The sequence below is a fragment of the Vulpes vulpes genome, chromosome 4, assembly GCF_048418805.1.
Source record: "Vulpes vulpes isolate BD-2025 chromosome 4, VulVul3, whole genome shotgun sequence".
Taxonomy (NCBI): Eukaryota; Metazoa; Chordata; class Mammalia; order Carnivora; family Canidae; genus Vulpes; species Vulpes vulpes.
The window spans coordinates 91,508,958-91,528,615 of NC_132783.1; the positions used below are offsets into that span (position 1 = coordinate 91,508,958).

The 19,658-nt window shown below is 34.7% G+C and overlaps 1 protein-coding gene across 13 annotated transcripts in view; it reads left to right on the top strand.

The window, feature by feature from the left end:
- The window catches only part of CCSER2 (coiled-coil serine rich protein 2), a 186,962-nt gene that overhangs the window by 130,593 nt on the left and 36,711 nt on the right, over nt 1-19,658 (top strand). For all 13 annotated transcript variants that reach the window (XM_072756389.1, XM_072756382.1, XM_072756383.1 and 10 more), the window contains 2 exons: nt 5,495-5,578; nt 11,344-11,430. In XM_072756389.1, coding sequence (XP_072612490.1) covers nt 5,495-5,578; nt 11,344-11,430 — 171 coding nt within the window. The remainder of the gene's footprint in view (nt 1-5,494; nt 5,579-11,343; nt 11,431-19,658) is intronic.

Sequence of the window (19,658 nt, forward strand, 5' to 3'; positions counted from 1 at the left end):
CGCCCTGGGCCAAAGGCAGGCGCTAAACCGCTGAGCCACCCAGGGATCCCCAACAGTTTATATTCTATAAGTTAGACACTATGCTCATTATTTTACTTGAATTATTGCAAATATTTTCTTCCAGTTCATAGCTTCTCTTTTTATTCTGTTAATAGTTTTTTAAAGAGCAGAAATTCTTCTCTTGAAGTCAGATATCTCTTGTGGTCATAATCTGTGGTATCATATTTAAGAAATCTTTATCCAACCCAAAATTACAAAGATTTTTCTGTTTATTTGAAGAATTTTTGTGGTTTTAAGTTTAACATACAGGTCTACAGACTGTTTTGAGAATTTTTATATATGCTGTGAGGTATGAGTGAAGTTTATTTTATTGCATATAGATATTTTAGTACCATTTGTTGAAAAGGCTTTCTTTATTGAATTGCTTTGGTACTTTTGTCAGAAATGCCTTTAAACATATATGTGGGCGTATTGCAGAACTCTGATTTGTTCCTTTGATCAGTGTTTGCCCTTTTGCCAATATCACATTCTCTTGATTACTATAGCTTTATAGTAAGTCTTGATGTAGTATGGTGTCTCTCAACTTTATTTTCAAAGTTTGTTTTAGTTCTATTACCATACCATATAAACTTTAGAAGCAGCTTTTCTATTATTGCAAAAAATTCTAGGAATTTGGTGGAGTTGGGGTACTCATCTGTAGTTGAATTTGTAAAAGAATTGACATTTCAAAACTACTAAGTCTTTAAATTCATTAATAGAATATACCTCTCCATTTATTTGTCATCTCTGATTTCTTCAATTGATTTTTTTAAATAGAGAGTTTGTCTATATTTTGTTTGATTTGTACCTAAATATTTCCTTTTTTAAAATTTTGGATTTTTATTTTTCCCCTAGATTTTGTTTATTTCTTGGATTTTGGTTTAATGTATGTAAATAGAAGTCATTTTTCTAAATTTCAATTTTCAGTTATTCTTCACCATAGAAATAGTAGATTTTTGTATATTGATCTTGTATTTTGTGACATTCTTAAATTCATGTATTCTAGTAATAGTATTGTAGATACTTTAGAATTGCTACAGCTAAAATTATATTACCTGGAGATGGTTTCATTTCTTCTTTCCTAATTGTCTTTTGTATTTTTATTTTTCTTGTCTTACTGCAATGAATAAAATTTTATTTATTTACTTATTCAAATAATATGCCGTAAACTCCAGTACAACAGAATGCCTTGTTCCTGGTTTTACGGGTAAAACTTTCAGTCTTTGACTTAATACGATGTTAATTCTGAGGATCGTTTAGATGGATTTTATCAGGTTGAGAAAGTTCCCTTCTGTTCCTAATTTGCTGAGGTTTTGTCCATGAATGGATGCTGAATTTTGCCAGAAACTTTTTCTGTATCTTTTGGGATAATCATATAGATATCTCTTGATATGTGGAATCACATTGCTTTTTAACTATTGAATAAGTTTTATCTTCCAAAGATCAACTTAACTTGTTCATGATCTTTTTTCCCTTTTTATATATTGTTGGATTTTATTTAAAGATACTTTGTTAAGGGCTTTTGTGTGTCTATTCATGAGAGATATTGATCTGTAAGTCTTTTTTTTTTTTTCTTTTTTAGAGAGGGAGAAAGTGGGAGGGGCAAAGGGAGAGGGAGAGAGAGAGAGAATCTTAAAAAGGCTCCATGCCCAGCTCAGAGTTTGACATGGGGCTAGATCTCACAACCCTGAGATCACGACCCCCAGACAAAATCAAAAGTTGGATGCGTCAAGGCTCATTAACTTGATTTGATTAATTTTCTAATTTAATTTGATTTATGTTTTCTCTAAGATTATATAGAAATGATATTATTCCTTAAACTTTGGAAGAATTTGCTAGGAAAACATCTGGCCTTCAATATTTCTTTTACAGAAAGATTAAATTGTGAATTAACTTTATTAATAATCACAGATCTACTCAGATTGTTTCTTTTGGGTGAGTTTTGATAGTTTGTGGTTTTTGAATAATTTCTTCCTTTGATGTAAGTTGTCAAATTTGTGTGTATAGAGTCACTCATAGTATTATTGCCTTATTTACTTTTTTTTTTAAGATTTTATTTATTTGAGAGAGGGAGAGAGCAAGACAAAGGAGGAGTGGGGTTGAGGGGAGAAGGAGAAGCAGGCTCTCTGCTGAGCAGGGAGCCCAATTTGGGGGCTCAGTCCCTGGACCCTGGAATCATGACCAGAGCTGAGGCCAGATGCTTAACCGACTGAGCCAGTTGGTTTGTTTTCCACCTTACTTACTACTTTTAAAGCCTGAGACATCTGTAGTGATATCCCCGGTTTCATTCCTGGTGTATGCTTTCTTTGTCCTGGTATGTATCTGATTTGTGCCTTCTAACTTTGTTCTTTGGCAGTTTTACAATTGTCAAATAATTAGTTTTTGGTTTCATTGCTTTCTTTCTATTTCTTGATTTTCAATTTCATTTAATTTGTGCTCTTTATTATTTTTTTTCTTTCTGCTGTTCTGGATTTATTTTGCTTCAGTGGTACATTTGACACCTTTGTTTTATTCTAAGCATTTCTACAGTAATTTTCCCTCTAAGCATTGCTTTAGTTGAATTCCACAAATTTTGATAATGTGGTAACTTCATTTTCCTTCAAATCAGAATAATACCTTATTTGTCTTCAGGTTTCTTCTTTGACCCATGGATGATTTGGAAGTTTATTATTTGCTTTCTAAGAGTTTGAAGATTTCTAATTAAATTCCCTTGTGTTCAGAGAGCATGCTTTGTCTATTTTCTATTCTTTTAAAATGAGCTTCTCAAATATGTAATTTATGTCTTTCACCATATTTGAGGTGTTTTTATCCATTATTTCTTCATTTTTTTCTGCCCCTCCACCCTTCCTTCTGTGACTTTAATGATGTGAATATTACATCTTTCCTTCTTGTTCCATAGCTCCTTCAGTAGGCTCCGTTTTATTTTTCTCCTTTTTTCTTTTTTCTCTTCATTGTTCAAATTGCATGATTTCTGTTGATCTGTCTTCAAGTTCAGTCTGTCATCTCAAATGCTGTTATTTAGTCCTGCTAGTGTATTTTAAAATTTAGTTATTGAATCTTTGTAATTTTAAATTTTGTATGTGTTTCCACTTTATATATTGTTTCTTTGGTGAGACTTTCTCTTTTCATTTCCTTCAAGACTTCTTACTTTTGGAGAATTTTTGTAATAGCCCTTTTAGAATCTCTTTCAATGAATTCCAACCTCTGTCTTGTTTTGGCATTGGTGTTTGTTGATTGTCTTTTCTTGTGTGAATTGAGATTCTCCCTGTTGTTTGTAGGTTGAGTACTTTTGGATTATATCTTAGATCTTTGCATGGTTTGCTGTGAGACACTTAATTTTGTTTAAATGCTATGGAGAATATTGTGGTTCTTGGGGTTTTTGTTTTTGTTTTTTGTTTTTATTTTAAAGCAGGTAAATACTCTGGTTGGGTTCAGGCTGTAAGTTCCAGCTGGCCAGCCACGTTTGGGTTATGGTCATAATGTCAGTTCTATTTCAAAGGTTTTGTGCCATGCTTGTCAGATCTGTTCTTAGTATACATCTTTCAGAGGCTAGATTGGGTCTGGGCAATGTTATTTCTCAGTCTTTAATATACTGTTTAGGATCAGATTTAAGCCAAGTGCTGCTGAACCTAGAAATTTACATACAGCTTTCTGGAGTCACTTTCCTCAGTCTTTAGTATACTGTTTAGGATCAGATTCAAGCCAAGTGCTGCTGAACCTAGAAATTTACATACAGCTTTCTGGAGTCACTTTCCTGTGCTGGTACTTCATGATCTCCCAGATATTTTTACCTGGGGCTCCCGTTTTTGTTCCTCCACCCTAAAAGCTGGTGTTTTATTTTTCCTGTTCTGCTGCTTGTTTTCCACTGTTATACCCATGTCCAAGGCAAAAGTGGTGTATACTTGTGTTGTGTCCCATTCTTTAGGGTTCCTGCTTTGCAATGGGCAGGAAGATGATGGAGATGTTTAGAAATAAGTCAGATTTTACAGTTCCTTTTATACTCAAATATATAGTTAGATGTGGGATTGTCTTTATAGGTCAAGTTGTTTACGACAGAGATGAACTTTTTACTGAGATGAATCTTGTAAAATTTCTTTCTTTGTTCTTTTAAACATTTAAAGAGGCATTTTAAAAACATTTGTTATTCAGTAGGACATTGCCTCCATTCTTATGTCAAATTCTTTGTCTTCATATAACAGCACAATAAAAATATATTTATTGTAGAAATTTGACAGATCCTTATTTTTTGCTGTCAATCAGTATTACCTATTGAACTTTACTAAATACACATTTGTAGACCCCATACCTAGAGATTCTGGTTCATTGGGTATACAGTAAATAAAAAAGAAAATGACCTACATGATTATGTCTTATACTTTAGCACTCTTGTTTTAATACGGGACATTTCTATGGTCTAAGAGATTTTCTCAGGATAGTTATGTCTGAGGAAGATTGTGATGGCAGTGATCTTGAAGCTTGTTGATTCAGTAGGTGTCCCAAGGCAGCTGGATACCATCTGAACAAACCAGGTGTCCGGCCACATTTGTGCTGCCTTGGTCAGGGGCTCAATCCCTCACCATTATTCCAGGCATATTCTTTACTGATTCATCTTTCTTGAAATTGTGAATTATTTAATATGTCATTTCTTAGTTGGTTATTCCTAACCAATACAGCAAGAGGTAGACCTTAATTCTTATCTTGTCATTTTCTTTATTGCATTTAAGGACAAGAAGTTTCATTTTTTTTCAACTTCTGTTGAAGTATAGCGTACATCCAGTAAGGTACTTAAGGCATACCAATCTTAAGTGTGCAGCTTAAACTTTTCATATGTACCTACTCACATAAACACCATACAGTCAAGACATATCCAGCATCCTAGTAGGTTTCCTAATGCTCTTTCCCAGTCAATAGCCCCTTTCCCCTGAGTCAACCCCTGTTCTGACTTCTAACACCATAAATTAGTTTTTTCTGCTATCAGGCTTTGTATAAATATAGTCCTGCAATATGTATACTCTTATCTAATACTTTTGATCAAATGACTTTTGTGGCCACTCCTTGTTGAGGTATTGTTTCTGACTTAGAAAACAACATACTCAAAACCGTATCTAAACCAAAGCACATATAATTTGACTTTCATTTTGCTTTTTGTAGTTAAGATAATCTTCAAATTTTATAGGAAATTTTCCATATTCTTTTTCCTACTCTAAAACTTTCAAGGGCTTTTTATTTCATCCACTCATGTAGTGTCTGTTATTTATTTGCACAAATTATTCTTGCCCTAGCACTCTTCTTTCCCTCCTCCACATTGTCTTCTACCTCTGTGTAGGTATAAAAAGAAGATTTCTAAAATTTAATTCCTGTTCTTTGCCATGCTAGCATTTGGTCGGGGTGAATTCAGGTTGAAGTGAGTGTCTGCAATTACTCTATTAATCTCATGTTTTCCTTCCCTCTGTAGCATGATGGAAGTGGTTCGCTGCATGATATTCAGCTATCATTGCCATCCAGTCCAGAACCAGAAGATGGTGATCAAATATATAAGGTATAAATAGTAGTCATGCTAAATTTTTCAAAATTCTTTTTTATTACTAAAATTATAAAGCAGTAACCATTAAAACAGTTAGTAGTAAATGTATCAAAACCTGAAGCTTTGCTGTGTTGAGTTTTAATCAGGTCTACTTTTAACTTTTGTTACCTTATAAAGTTAAAGTGTTATCACTGTAGTATTTTAATTTGAATTTATTTTATCAGTTGGATTATTATTTGTCTCTATTCAGGATTCTTTTTCTTAAATCAATAAGTTATTACATTTTAAAATTATTTTTTATAATTATGAATAAGTTTTTAAAATATAACTACCAATCAAAATGATTAACAGGTACTTCTCATATAGAATCACAACACTGAAGATATAGACTGAAAATGAGATTAACTCATCTTTTTTCATGTTTAAAAAAACAATTATAGGGATCCCTGGGTGGCGCAGCGGTTTAGCGCCTGCCTTTGGTGCAGGGCGTGATCCTGGAGGCCCGGGATCGAATCCCACGTCAGGCTCCCGGTGCATGGAGCCTGCTTCTCCCTCTGCCTATGTCTCTGCCTCTCTCTCTCTCTCTCACTGTGTGCCTATCATAAATAAAATTAAAAAAAAATACAATTCTAGAATATGGATGCATTTTAGTGTTTGAAAGTATATTTTTATAATTCTCATTTTTTGTTTATTTATTTATTTTTAAAGATTTTATTTATTTATTCATGAAAGACCCAGAGAGAGAGGCGGAGCCAGGCAGCAGGAGATAGGCCCCCTGTAGGGAGCCCAATGCGGAACTTGATCCCAGGACCCTGGGATCATGACCTGAGCCAAAGGCAGACGCTCAGCTGCTGAGCTACTCAGGCACCCCTCATTTTTAGTTTAAAAAAGCTTTTTTTGGGGGGGGGGCAGTTATTTCTGAAGTACATAAAAGTATTCTTGATTTAATGTTTCCAAGTTAAAATTGATTCTTTCTTTTACATTCTATTTTCAGGGTTTGGTAGTCAACAAACAATCTTGAAGTACTGGTTGCTTACAATGACAAAACTGTATTTTTCACTTGTTATTTTTTAACATGTTGCATACTGGCTATAGATCAGCTGGAATTCTATGCTGCTGCTTCATTCTGGGACCCAGGTTGAAGGATTAGCCCCTACCCTGGGACATGTTTTTGTAGCTAAGGGAGAAGATCATTGGCATAACCACATTTGGATTCTGCTTGCATGTTATATATTTCACTTCCAAATCAAGTCAAGTAGCCAACCCTGGCATTAGAGATCAGAGAAGCATGATTTTCTCATAGGATATGGGGTGACTTACTGGGAACAATATTGTCTATAAAAGGGGATCCCTTGGTGGCGCAGCGGTTTGGCGCCTGCCTTTGGCCCAGGGCGCGATCCTGGAGACCCGGGATCGAGTCCCACATCGGGCTCCCAGTGCATGGAGCCTGCTTCTCCCTCTGCCTGTGTCTCTGCCTCTCTCTCTCTCTCTCTGACTATCATAAATAAATAAAAAAATTTAAAAAAATATTTAAAAAAATATTGTCTATAAAACAACCAAAAAATCAAAAGAATATAGCGTTAGTAGTCACGTCTGGTTTTGTAGTTTTGGTTTTCAACATGTTATCTTACCTGTTCTTGCAAATTTCTTCCTGTCTCTGTGCTTCCATCCTGTTGTGAGTATAGTATTTTAAATCAGCAGATCTGCAGTAGGACAGGTCTTTAAAAAAAAAAAAAAACTTTTACATATATAGCGGTTGAGAACCATTGACTTAGGTGATCTCTGATCATCTCTCAATTTTAAGGTTTGTGACTGACATTTTCAAAGTAAAGTGGACTTTTTCTGCATTCTTTTGTGAAAAATTTTGCATATAAAGAAATAATTTTTAAAGAAAAAATTTAATTCCAACTTTTTTACACAACTAGTGTCAATTTTTTTCAGTGTTCCTTTTAGTTTGTCTATATATTTAATGTTACGTGGTAGACATATCATTACACAATATTTATTTTTCCTTCCAAGTCATTCCTAGTTTTCCTTTTCTAAGGTGAGATGCTATAGCTGATTCTGCTCCAGTATACTAGACTCTTGCACATCAAATTCCCAGTTATGTCCCCTTCTTGTCCAAGAGGGTTTAGCAGTGTAGTTTTAAATGATACAAATATGGTGACTTGTGTCATTGGAAATTTAGGGTCTAAAATCTCTACTGGACCTGCCATGTCTCTAATCTTTTTTATCTCAGGACAGCTCCCTCTCCCATTCCCCTGATGAGCTAGTCTCAATATTGACCACTCTCTTCAAGCCTCATTATCGGCCACTCTTCTCCATTTCTGCAGGTGGCCTTGTGTTCATCAAGCAAGATCTGGTACATGCCTTCCTGCCCTCTGACTTACCTGTATCTGTTATCATTCTCATTCACTTTGCTCCAGTTACAGGGCAAAAATAGCCACTATATACTATAGAAGACCATTCTTTGTTAGGTTCTTGACTATCTTCTGCTGCTATTAAGGACCTAACTACCTCCTCTTCTCTCATCTCTCTTCATTGTGCTTTCTCTACTTTCTCTTTATCCTCAGTTTATAAATTTCTGTATTTTTACCTATCATAAACCAAATAAACCTTCCCTGACTCTCCTTAAACCTTTTTCCAGTTAACCTGGAAACCTGGAAAAATGAAAGCAGCTACTGGTTTTAATGCTATAGACATTTGGGGTGACTGTTGTCTTAAAAGCTTTATCCTTGATTTTTATGTCATTCTCTCTAAAATTCCTTATATTCCTCAACATTTTCCCATTTTTCCTTTTCTTTGTAGGTTCCTTCTCTTCTTTAGGATATAGATTTATATCTTTTATCTGGTTCTTTTTGAACTTTTTATTGTCATGATTTCCATATATGACATATCTTTTGATAACATATAAAATTTCTTCTTCATACTTAGTAATCCAGTTGCCCTGTGGACATTTCCACTGTGTCCCACCCACAGGTATCTCTAATAGTATATCTAAAACTCACAGATATTCCTCTTTGGATATATTTCTCTTCTTTTATTCTCTGTCTCTCTCTCTCTTTTTTTTTTTTTTCCAGTGACACAACTAATCACCATATTACCCTAGAAATAGAGGTAGGAAGCTAGAAATATATGTCTTACTCTTGACTGCCCCTTGTACTTTTTCTTTAACATGAAGAGAATCACCAAAATCTCCTAATTTTGATTCCTGCTCTTCTTCCTTCTTCTCCCTATTATCACTCTATTGGGTCAGGCTCCTTCTGTCATCTGGAGTATTACATCTTGGTAACAAGTTCCCTAGCCTAATTGTGTTGTCGTTGTCAAGTTTATCCTCCGAACAGCTGTCAAATCCATCTCCAATGCACTGGCACTCCCCTGGCTTATTAGGCCATGCTTGGTATTCATGGCTGTCTATGATTGGGCCCTTGCCTAATTTACTAACCACATTAGTACCTGTTGTTCACTATAGCCTTTGCGCAGTGACATCACTGCTTGTAATTCTCCAAATATGGTATGCTAGGCTTGCCTTCATCTCTGTATTGTTGTATAATACAGAGGACTGTATAATCTCTGTATTGTAATACAACAATACAGAGCATCTCTGTATCTGAGAATCTCTTACTCTAAAATCCAAAGCCTGATACACTTCTGTGTCTTTGAAACTCATTCTCATCCTTTAAGGCTTCCCTGGAGTTACCCATTTCCTGATATGTTCTCCTTTGCCCATCATTATGTGTAAAATCCTTAGAGCAGTGCCTGTACTCTATACATGTTGGCTCTTAATATGTTATCACATTGTATTTCGATTTTATTTTCAAGTCTATTTCTGCCAACACTGGCAGAACCTAGTAGTGCCTGAATGATGGCTATGTTGTATTTCAGTATTTCAGTAGCCCCACCCCCTTTGAGACAATTGTGAATTTGTAAACTTTTAGATAATACCTTGTCATAGGTTTTTCCATACTTAGGATTGTTTCTTTGAGTGAGATAACTGAATCAGAGTGCAAGCATTTTTATGACTCTTCTGTGTATAGCCATGTGTTTCCCAGAAAGGCTAGTTTTGATGTCTGATAATGTACCATTCTTTCCTGCAATTTTGTTAATCACATTGAGTATTTCACCCCCAACTTAATACCCATAAAATAATACCTTAATTCTTGAATTTGTATTTCTTCAACAAGTCAGATACAACATTTTGCCAATTATCTGTATATTGATGAGTACTGGTTTATTTTCTTGGGGCCTAGAAAATGATCCTTTTATGTTTGAACAGGCTCTTCATATACTTGAGTATAAATCCTTTATCATATTTGCATAGGTTTTCACCAGCTTTTAGCTTTAATATTAATTGTATGGATGCTTTAAAATTTTATATAGTCAAATATACTTCTTATATCTTAATAGCTTCATTTGCCACATAGCTTAAAAGTGTATCCTTCATAATCTGCAGTCTATCTCTTTTTTTGGTCTTGATTTATAATTAAAAAAAGTTAAACTCTTTGAATTGGAATGGAAATCATTTTTTACTTATAATAAACAGTCTTGCTCCAGTTGACAGTATATACATAACAGCATTACAAAAATCTTTTCTTCCCCATTGTTTGTGATACTTATGTGATATGTTAAAGCCTTTGTGAAATGTCTCTTTCTGATCTCATTAAAGAGACTGTGAGATTTTGTGTTTGTTCCCAACGTATTTGCAAGAGATGACATCCTTTGCTCAGTAACAACATATTATAATTATTTGCTTACATATTTTTCTCTCTGGAAATATATATCATTCACAAATATATCCTAATTTCCTTGCTGGTGCTATTTCCTCAGTATATACTTCTGGATAATCGAATAGTAGTAAGTACAATGAACTATAACTATAAGGTAATGATACTTTACACCTGGAAATGTAACCAGATTCCAGCTTAACTTGATAGTAGGTTTCCATTTAATACTATTAGGAATTTCTTATAAACTAAATTGGCAGGGTATTTTGTCTTTGAGTAAGGCAGTTTTTAGGAAAGTAGCTCATGGAAAAAGAATCTCGCTATTACCCTGTTTATCCTTTTGCTGATTACTGAGCCAGCTGTGAAATGGCTCTGTGCCTTTAATTATGCTGTTCCTTCTGTTTGTTGTGCCCTGCATTGTTTTTGATAGGCAACTCTCATACATCCCTTTAAATTTATCTGAAGTTACTGTTTTGTCTGTAATATATTTTACTATATGGCCTATGTCCCAGTGTCCTTATCTGTAAAAGGGGGATATAATACTATCTACCTCAGGGTCTCAGGTTTGTACTCAGGATCAAATGCTTAGATATCTAAAAGTACCTGATAAGTACTTAATGAATGTTAGCTGTATTGCTACTGTTATTCATTTTTCTGCATTTTTGAACTCTGTTACACTATGAATTCTTTTTTAAAGATTTTATTTATTTATTTATTTATTTATTTATTTATTTATTTGAGAGAGAGACAGAGTATGAATGGGGTGAGAGGCAAAGGAAGAGGGACAAGCAGACTCCCTGCTGAGCATGGAGCCCCACAAAGAGCTGGATTCCAGGACCCTGAGATCATGACCTGAGCCAAAGTCAGATGCTTAACCAACTGAGCTACCCAGGCTCCCCTACACTATGAATTCTTAGAAGACCAAAATGGGTTTTTGTTTGTTTGTGTATAGCTGAATTGCTGGCATATTTAAGAAAAATTTTCCTCTTCACAAACCATCCATTATTCACTCTTCATCATTGATTTAATGCTTGTTAATTTTTTTAAATATTTCAGAATGAAGATTTATTAAATGAAGTAAAACAACTTAAAGAGGAAATAAAGAAAAAAGATGAAAAAATCCAACTATTAGAACATCAGCTTGTAAGTATTATAGTATAGTACATAAAAGTAGAGGCTTTTCAAACTGCACCATACATGTGTTTTGTTTTGTTTTTTTTTAAGGTCTAGCCAGAATTGAAATTTGACTTTATTTTTGCCTTTCAAAGTTGCACTATTGTATTATATTTAGATTATATGAACTCTGAAAGTATGTGATTTACTTCAATCTAAATACTAAGTATCAAGTGTAAAGAAAGTCTTCATAAAATAACCATTTTTAGTAGCCTTCATTTGGAGATTTTGAAATTCACCAACTTATATTCATGTTATTGATGAAGGCCTGTCCTCCTTCATATATGTTTAAAGAAATGAACTGGTGAATTGAGAACAGGGCGTTTATTCTCTCTGAGAGCAGAAACTAAACTGGATAGTAGGCTTAGATTTCTGTCAGTAAGACTGTCAGAGTGAGTGGTATTCTAAGAAAATACTTCCTCCCCTTGGATATATTGCAGGATCTCTCAGAGTCATGTTTGGATCTTTGTAATTTTATAATTGTTACAATTTCAAGTGTCAGTCTCATATAAAAAGAATATGTGCAGCGTCTTGAACTTAATTATAATTTAGTTCGTAAAATCTGAAAGCCCAGGATAATAACATTATGGCATAAAAATGACAACAGGCCAAGGAAAATCTTTGTTGCAAGGCAAAAGCATGTTTTGGTATAACAATGGAGTTCAGCAATATGAAATATTAATCTCACTTAGAATATAAAGGTTATTATAAACTCTGAGCCACTGAGGTCAGATTACAGAAATCAGGCTGATGAATAAATAATGACAGATGAATCAGATGTTATGTTTTAAGTATATGAAGAAAACTTACAAATCTGAGAAACGAATGAATGAATATTGCAAATTGAGGGCCTACCAAATATAAAATTAAAAAGGAAAATAATAAGACCTAACACTTGTATTTTAAAACTAAAATAGGAACCTAGCTAGTTTTTAAGAAGAAGAAAAAAGCATCAGGAAATTAAGTAAGCTTCAGATTTTGCAAAAATGTATTACAGAGCACAAGAATTGTGTCTAGTACACTTACATTTTATATCTAAACATATTTTTATTCATATACCAAGGTAAAATTTCAGACCTTTAGTGTCTTGAAAACTATGCCATTCAGTTATCTTTGTAAAATTGCTTAATAATGCATTCCAAATACCTGAGGGAGGAACTTAAAAATAACTCAAGAATTGGGAGGTAAAGATTAAAATGCGTGGCTCAGTTGGTTGGGTGTCGGCCTTCACCTCAGATCATGATCCCAGGGCCCTGGTATTGAGTCCCACATTGGGCTCTCTGCTGGGGGTAGGGAGAAGCCTGCTTCTCCCTCTCCCTCTGTCTGCCACTCCCCCTGCTTGTGCTCACTCACTCTCTTTCTGTCAAATAAATAAATAAAATCTTAAAAAAAAAAATAAATAAATAAAGGAAACCATTTTCAGGTAGGATAGATGGGCTAAACTTCCCAACCAGTAATGGGAGAAAACTTTTTGCTCCTTATTTTATCTTATGTAATTATATATCATTTGAATGTTGGACATTTTTGAATTTATACATTTTATTTTCTGAAATGAAAAGTTTTTTTTAATTTTTAATTACTGTTAAATTCTTGAAAATGTTTAAGTAAAATGCAGGTTTGAGGAACGAAATACGGAAAATCCTGAAGAAGTCAGAAGTACTGAAGTTTTTATCTTCTACAAATGGATTTTTAAAATTATTTTTATATACTTAAATTATAAAATGTTTATGAAATGCTTTTAAGATAACTGTTAGGTTAGAATAATAAATCTTGCAAAAGATATTTAAAAAGACATAAAAAGTAGAAAAATACCAAGGATATCTAAAAACAGCAAAACCAAGGTGACAGATTAGATCAAATTTAAGAAATATAACAGTAGATGAAAATGGTCTTATCTCCCACAGTTTCATTGAGGATTTAATGCAAAATCCATTAATTTTCTTTGTATATAAAGGAAATTTAGATCACGTAAAATGGTATAATAGTGCTGAACATAAAAAGGTTGAGTGAGACAGAATGAAATTATTCTCATCAAAATGCTGGGGTTGCACTAGAAAAACAAATTTAGTTTGGAAAAAAATTATGAAAAGAGCTCACTGTATATTGATATATGATTAATAAGTAATGAAAATGTAAAGCTTTTTATATTAAGTTTTAATAGTATTCTGTTAATATATTTCTTTAGAAAATAAGAACAGTTCATAGCTGAAGTATTACTGTCCTTAACCACTTAATAGTGAATCCTTAATGTCTTCTAATATCCTAACATCTTTAGGTTGCCCTAGTTTCAAAAATATCCTGTGCCTTTGTATGTTACATCTGGTTACATCTCTTAAATCTCTTTTAATTTAGAACTGTTCTTTTTCCTTGTTGTTGTATTGACTTGTTGAAGAGACTGTACTGACTTGTTGAAGAGACTTACCTTGCAAATAATTTTTATAAAGATTGTAGAAATGTCTAAGAGAATCCTAAAGAAAGAAAACAGAAGAAAAGTTGAAAGCATTACTTCTCAGCAAAAGGTTCTTTGAAGTTCTCTGTATTTGCTATATTAAACCTAGAAATTATATTTATTTTAGAAGAGCTCATTACCTATCTTTAGTTTAGTAATGGAACTCTAGGAAGTCACTTGTTCAAATCAAGAGAATTTAGAAAGATATAAACCACTGTAGGTAGAGATCAGTAGCAACATTTTTCACATTATAAAAATTAAAATTGTCTTTCTCTTTAAAATACTTTTTCTTTCCTCACATCTCTAAACTATTTTTTTAATAGCAAAACATCATCATAAATTAGAGGACTTTGTTTTGACTTCAGTATTAATTAGCTGAATAACATTGGCAGTTTCTACCATTTTCCAGTGCTTTTCTTATCAAAAATGTGAAGGTTTTGGAAGCTGCGAAGATGGTGGAGTAAGAGGATCCTAAACTTAGCTTATCCCACAGGTGTACCTAGATAACACTCATATGAGTGCAAGTAATACAGAAAATGAGCTGATGACAGGTGGAAGAAACTCCATAACTAAAGGTAGAGAGGAATCCACATTGAAGAGGGTAGGGGGCAGCCCGGGTGGCTCAATGGTTTAGTGCCGCCTTCGGCCCAGGGCATGATTCTGGAGACCCAGGATCAAGTCCCACGTCGGGCTCCCTGCATGGAGCCTGTTTCTTCCTCTGCCTGTGTCTCTGCCTCTCTCTCTGTCTTTCCCTCTCTCTGTGTCTCTCATGAATAAATAAATAAAATATTAAAAAAAAAAGAGGATAGGAAGAGTGGAGATGTGGTGGGGAACAAAAGAGACTGCAGCCATCTGTGGAGAAGAGGGAGGCCCAGGCATGGAGAAGAGAGAGAAACACACTATCACATTGGGATGCCTGCTCAGGGAAGACAAATCCCCATAACATTTGGCTTTGAAAGCAAGAGGGACTGAATTTCATGAGTTCTTACAGGGAGACTTAAAGCCTGGAATTTTAAAAATCCATGGGCTTGGATCTGAGAGAACCTGAAGGGTGAGAGGAAGTGGAGTCCCTGCCCTTCAAGAGATAACATGATGACCCACAGAGATACAGCATAAAAGCAGCAGTTTGAAAAACACAACAAACAAAAAGGAGAGTAGTTTACTCATTTTGGAGCATGTCCTTGAGGGGCAAGGATTGCTGAGGGATTTCTGCAGGAACAGAGGAGATGGCGGTGCTATCTGCCTCCTCCACTCCCCCAGCATAAACACATGGCCACCTGTGTGAACCAGCCAAGTACTGATATTCACTAACTAACTTGCTAACACCAAGCCCTGCCCACCTCCCCATGCTTTGGGAGATCCATCCTTCCCAGTCATACTTATTTCAACTGCAGGTCCCCTCCCCCAGAAGACCTATATAAACCTTGCCAACACTGTCTCCTGACCCAGGCATTTTGCAAGGGCCCATTGGCAGTAGGCCCTGTGGAAGCCCAAGGTGTTAAAATTGTGCACTGCACCCTAGCCAGGAACCAAGCACTGCCCACAACAGGCAAAGAGAACCTCTGCAGACAAAAGAAAAAGTGAACAGGACACAACACCAGGGCATACACAACACACATAGAAGAAACTCCACTGGTGAAATGCCTGGGGAACAGGGAGCACTGCACTGCAGGGCACTCTAGACCTCTTCTTCATAAGAGCTTTATTTTTCAAGAGCAGGGGACATTGCTGAATTTCCTAACACTTAGAAACAGACACAGGGAGTTAGACAAAATGAGGAGACAGAGAAATATGTCCCAAATGAAAGAAAAGGACAAGACAACAATAAGAGACTTCTGAGGGAAACAGATATAAGTAATATGCCTGATAAAGAATTTAAAGTAATGATGATAAAGATACTCTCTGGACTTGATAAAAGAGTGGAAGACATCAGTGAGATCCTTAACAAAGAAATGAAAAAGAACCACAATCAGAAATAACACAACAAATGAAATAAAAAATACAACTAGATGAAATAAATAGCAGGCATAGAAGAAGCAGAGGAATGAATTAGTGGCCTGGAAGAGATTAATGGAAGATAATCAATCTGAGCAGGTGAAAGAAAAAAAAAATTATGCAAAATGAGAATAGACTTAGGGAACTCAGAGAGTCCATCAAACATAATATATGGGGATCCCAGAAGAAGAAGAGCGTAAAGGAGGCAGAAAATTTATTTGAAGAGATAGTAGCTGAAAACTTCCCCACTCTGGGGAAGGAAACAGACATCTAGATCCGGGAAGCATGAGGATCCTCCAACAAAATTAATCCAAAGAGGTCCACATCAAGACACATAGTAATTAAAATGGCAAAAAGTAGTGATAAAGAGAAAATTCTAAAAGCATCAAGAGGAAAGAACACAATTGCATTAAAAGAGAAACCCCCTAAGGCTATCAGCGGATTTTTCATCAAAACTTCAGGCCAGAAGGGAGTGGCATGATATATTCAAAGTGCTGAGAGGTGAAATCTGCAGCCAAGAGTATTCTATCCAGCAAAGCTATCATTCAGAGTAGAGAGAGAATTTTTCAGACAAGCAAAAGCTAACGGAGTTATTGACCACTAAACCAGCCTCACAAAATATGCTAAAGGAGACTCTTTGATAAGGAAAGACTATAAGTAAGAGTAGAAAAAGTAGGACACATAAAAGCAGTAAAAAATAAATGTATCTATAAAAATCAGTCAAGGGATTCACAAAATAAAAGGATGTTACCTAAATGTAGAGAGAAGAATAAAGAGTTTGTTAAAACTTAAGCGACACATCAACTTAATATAGACTACTATATGCAGAAGATGTTACATACAAACCTTGATTTGTAACCACAAATCAAGTCCCAGTAATGGATATGAAAAAGTAAAGAGAAAAGAATCTAAGTATCTCACTAAAGAAAGCCTAAAAGAGAGCAAAAAAGAAAAGATCAGAGAAGAACTGTAAAACAAGCAACAAAATGGCAATAAATATATGTGAGTACTTACATTGAATGTAAATGGACTAAATGCTCCAATCAAAAGGCATAGGGTGACAGAATGAGGACAAAAACAAGACTTACCTTTATGCTGCCACAAGAGACACATTTCGGACCAAAGGAAATTGCAGATTGAAAGTTAGGTGATGGAGAAACATTTATCATGCAAATGAGTGTGAAAAGAAAGTCGGGGTAGCAGTACTTATATCAGACAAAATAGACTTAAAAAAACTAGCAAGAGATAAAGGACACTATATAACCATTGAAGGGACAGTCCAACAAGAAGATATAACAATAGTAAATATGTATGCATCCAACATGGGAGCACCCAAATACATAAAATTGTTAATAACAAATATAAAAGAACTAACTGATAATACAGTAATAGTAGTGGGCTTAAACACCTCATTTACATCAACGAACAGATTATCTAAACAGAATCAACAAACAGTGGCTTTGAATGACACTCTGGGCCAGATAAATTTAACATATGTGATTAGAACATTACATCCTAAAAGCCAGAATGCACATTTTTTTCAAGTGCACATGGTACATCCTCCAGAATGTATTACATATTAGGCCACAAAACAAGTCTCAACAAATTCAGAAAGTCAAAGCCATACCATACATCATTTCTAACTACAGCACTATGAAACTGGAAGTAAGCCACAAGAAAAAAACCTGGAAAGAGTAAATACATGGAGGTTAAATAACATACTATTAAAGAATGAATGAAAAATTACGTGGAGAGAAATAAAAATTGCTACATTAAGAAGCAAGAAACATCTCGGGACACCTGGATGGCTCAGTGGTTGAGCATCTGGCTTTGGCTCAGGGCATGATTCTGCATTGGGCTCCTTGTGGGGAGCCTGCTTCTCCCTCTGCCTGTCTCTCTGCCTCTCTCGGTGTCTCTCATGAATAAATAAAATCTTAAAAAAAAAAAAAAAAAAAGAAGAGGAATCAAGAAACATCTCAAATAAACAACCTAACCTTACCCCTAAAGGAGCTAGGAAAAAGAACAAACAATACTCATAACCAGCATAAGGAAGGAAATAATAAAGACTAGAGCAAAAATAAATGATACAGAAACTTAAACAGTAGAACAGATCAATGAGAACAGGAGCTGGCTCTTTGAAAAGATCAGCAAAATTGATAAATATCTAATAAGTCTAATAATCAGACTTACTAAGAAAAAGAGGACTCAAAATCACAAATCTAAGAGGAGAAATAGCACCCAGCAGAACAGAAATACAAATGATTGTAAGAGAATATTTTGAAAACTTTTACGCCAACAAATCAGACAACCTAGAGGAAATGGATAAATTCCTAGAAACGTCATCTTTCTAAACTGAAGCAGGAAGAATAGAAAATTTGAAAAGAGCAATTATCAGCAATGGAATTGAATCAGTAATCAAAAAACTACCAATAAACAAATCATATAAAGACATCCCAAAAAGAACCATAGGATAAGATCTCTGATGAACATAGATGCAGAATTCCTCAACAAAATACTAGCAGATTGAATCCAACGATACCTTAAAGCAATCATTCACCATGATCAAGTGGGATTTATTGCTGGAATGCAAGGATGGTTCAACATTTGCCAGTCAATCAACATGATACATCACCACAATAAGACAAAAGATAACCATATCATTTCAAGAGATGCAGAAAAAGCATTTGGAAAAGTACAACATTGGTCAAGATAAAAAAACCTCAAGAAAGTAGGTTTACAGGGAACATGCATCAACATAATAAAGGTCACATATGAAAAATCCATGGCTAACATCATACTCAATGGGGGAAAACTGAGAGCTTTTCCTCTAAGGGCGGAGCAAGTCAAGGATGTCCAGTCTCACCACTTTTATTCAACATAGTATTGGAAACTCTACCCACAGCAATCAGGCAACAAAAAGAAATAAAAGGCATCCATATTGGTAAGGAAGAAAAACCTTCACTTTTTGTAGATAACGTGATACTTTATGTAGAAAACCAAAAGACTCCACCAAAAAAACTACTAGAATTGATAAATGAATTTAGGAAACTTGCAGGATGCAAAATCAGCATACAGGAATCTACTGCATTTCTATGTATTAATAATTAAGTGGCAGAATGAGAAATTAATAGAACAATCCCATTTGCCATTGCACCAAGAATAAAATACCTAGGAATAAACAACCAAAGAGTGAAAGACCTATACTCTGAAAACTATAAAATATTGATGAAAGAAATTGAATATGTGACACAAAGAATTGGAAAAACATCCCATGCTTATGGATTGGAAGAACAAATATTCTTAAATTGTCTGTATTACCTTAAGCAATCTCCAGATTTAATACACTTGCTATCAAAACACCAACAGCATTTTTCACAGAACTAAAATAAGGAATCCTAAAATTTGTATGGAACCACAAAAGACCCCAAATAGCCAAAACCATCTTGAAAAACAAAACTTGTGGTATTTGAGATGTCAGGTTATATTACAAAGCTGTAGTAATCAAAACAGCATGGCCCTGGTATAAAAATAGACACATAGGTCAGTGGAACAGAATAGAAAACTCAGAAATAAACCCGCAATTATATGGTCAATTAATTTCCAAAGGAAGCAGAAATATGCAATGGGAAAGACTGTCTCTCTTCATCAAATGGTGTTGGGAGAACTGAAAGGGCTACATGCAAAAGAAGGAAACTGGACAACTTTCTTCCACTCTACACAAAAATAAACTAAAAATGGATTAAAGACCAAGGCA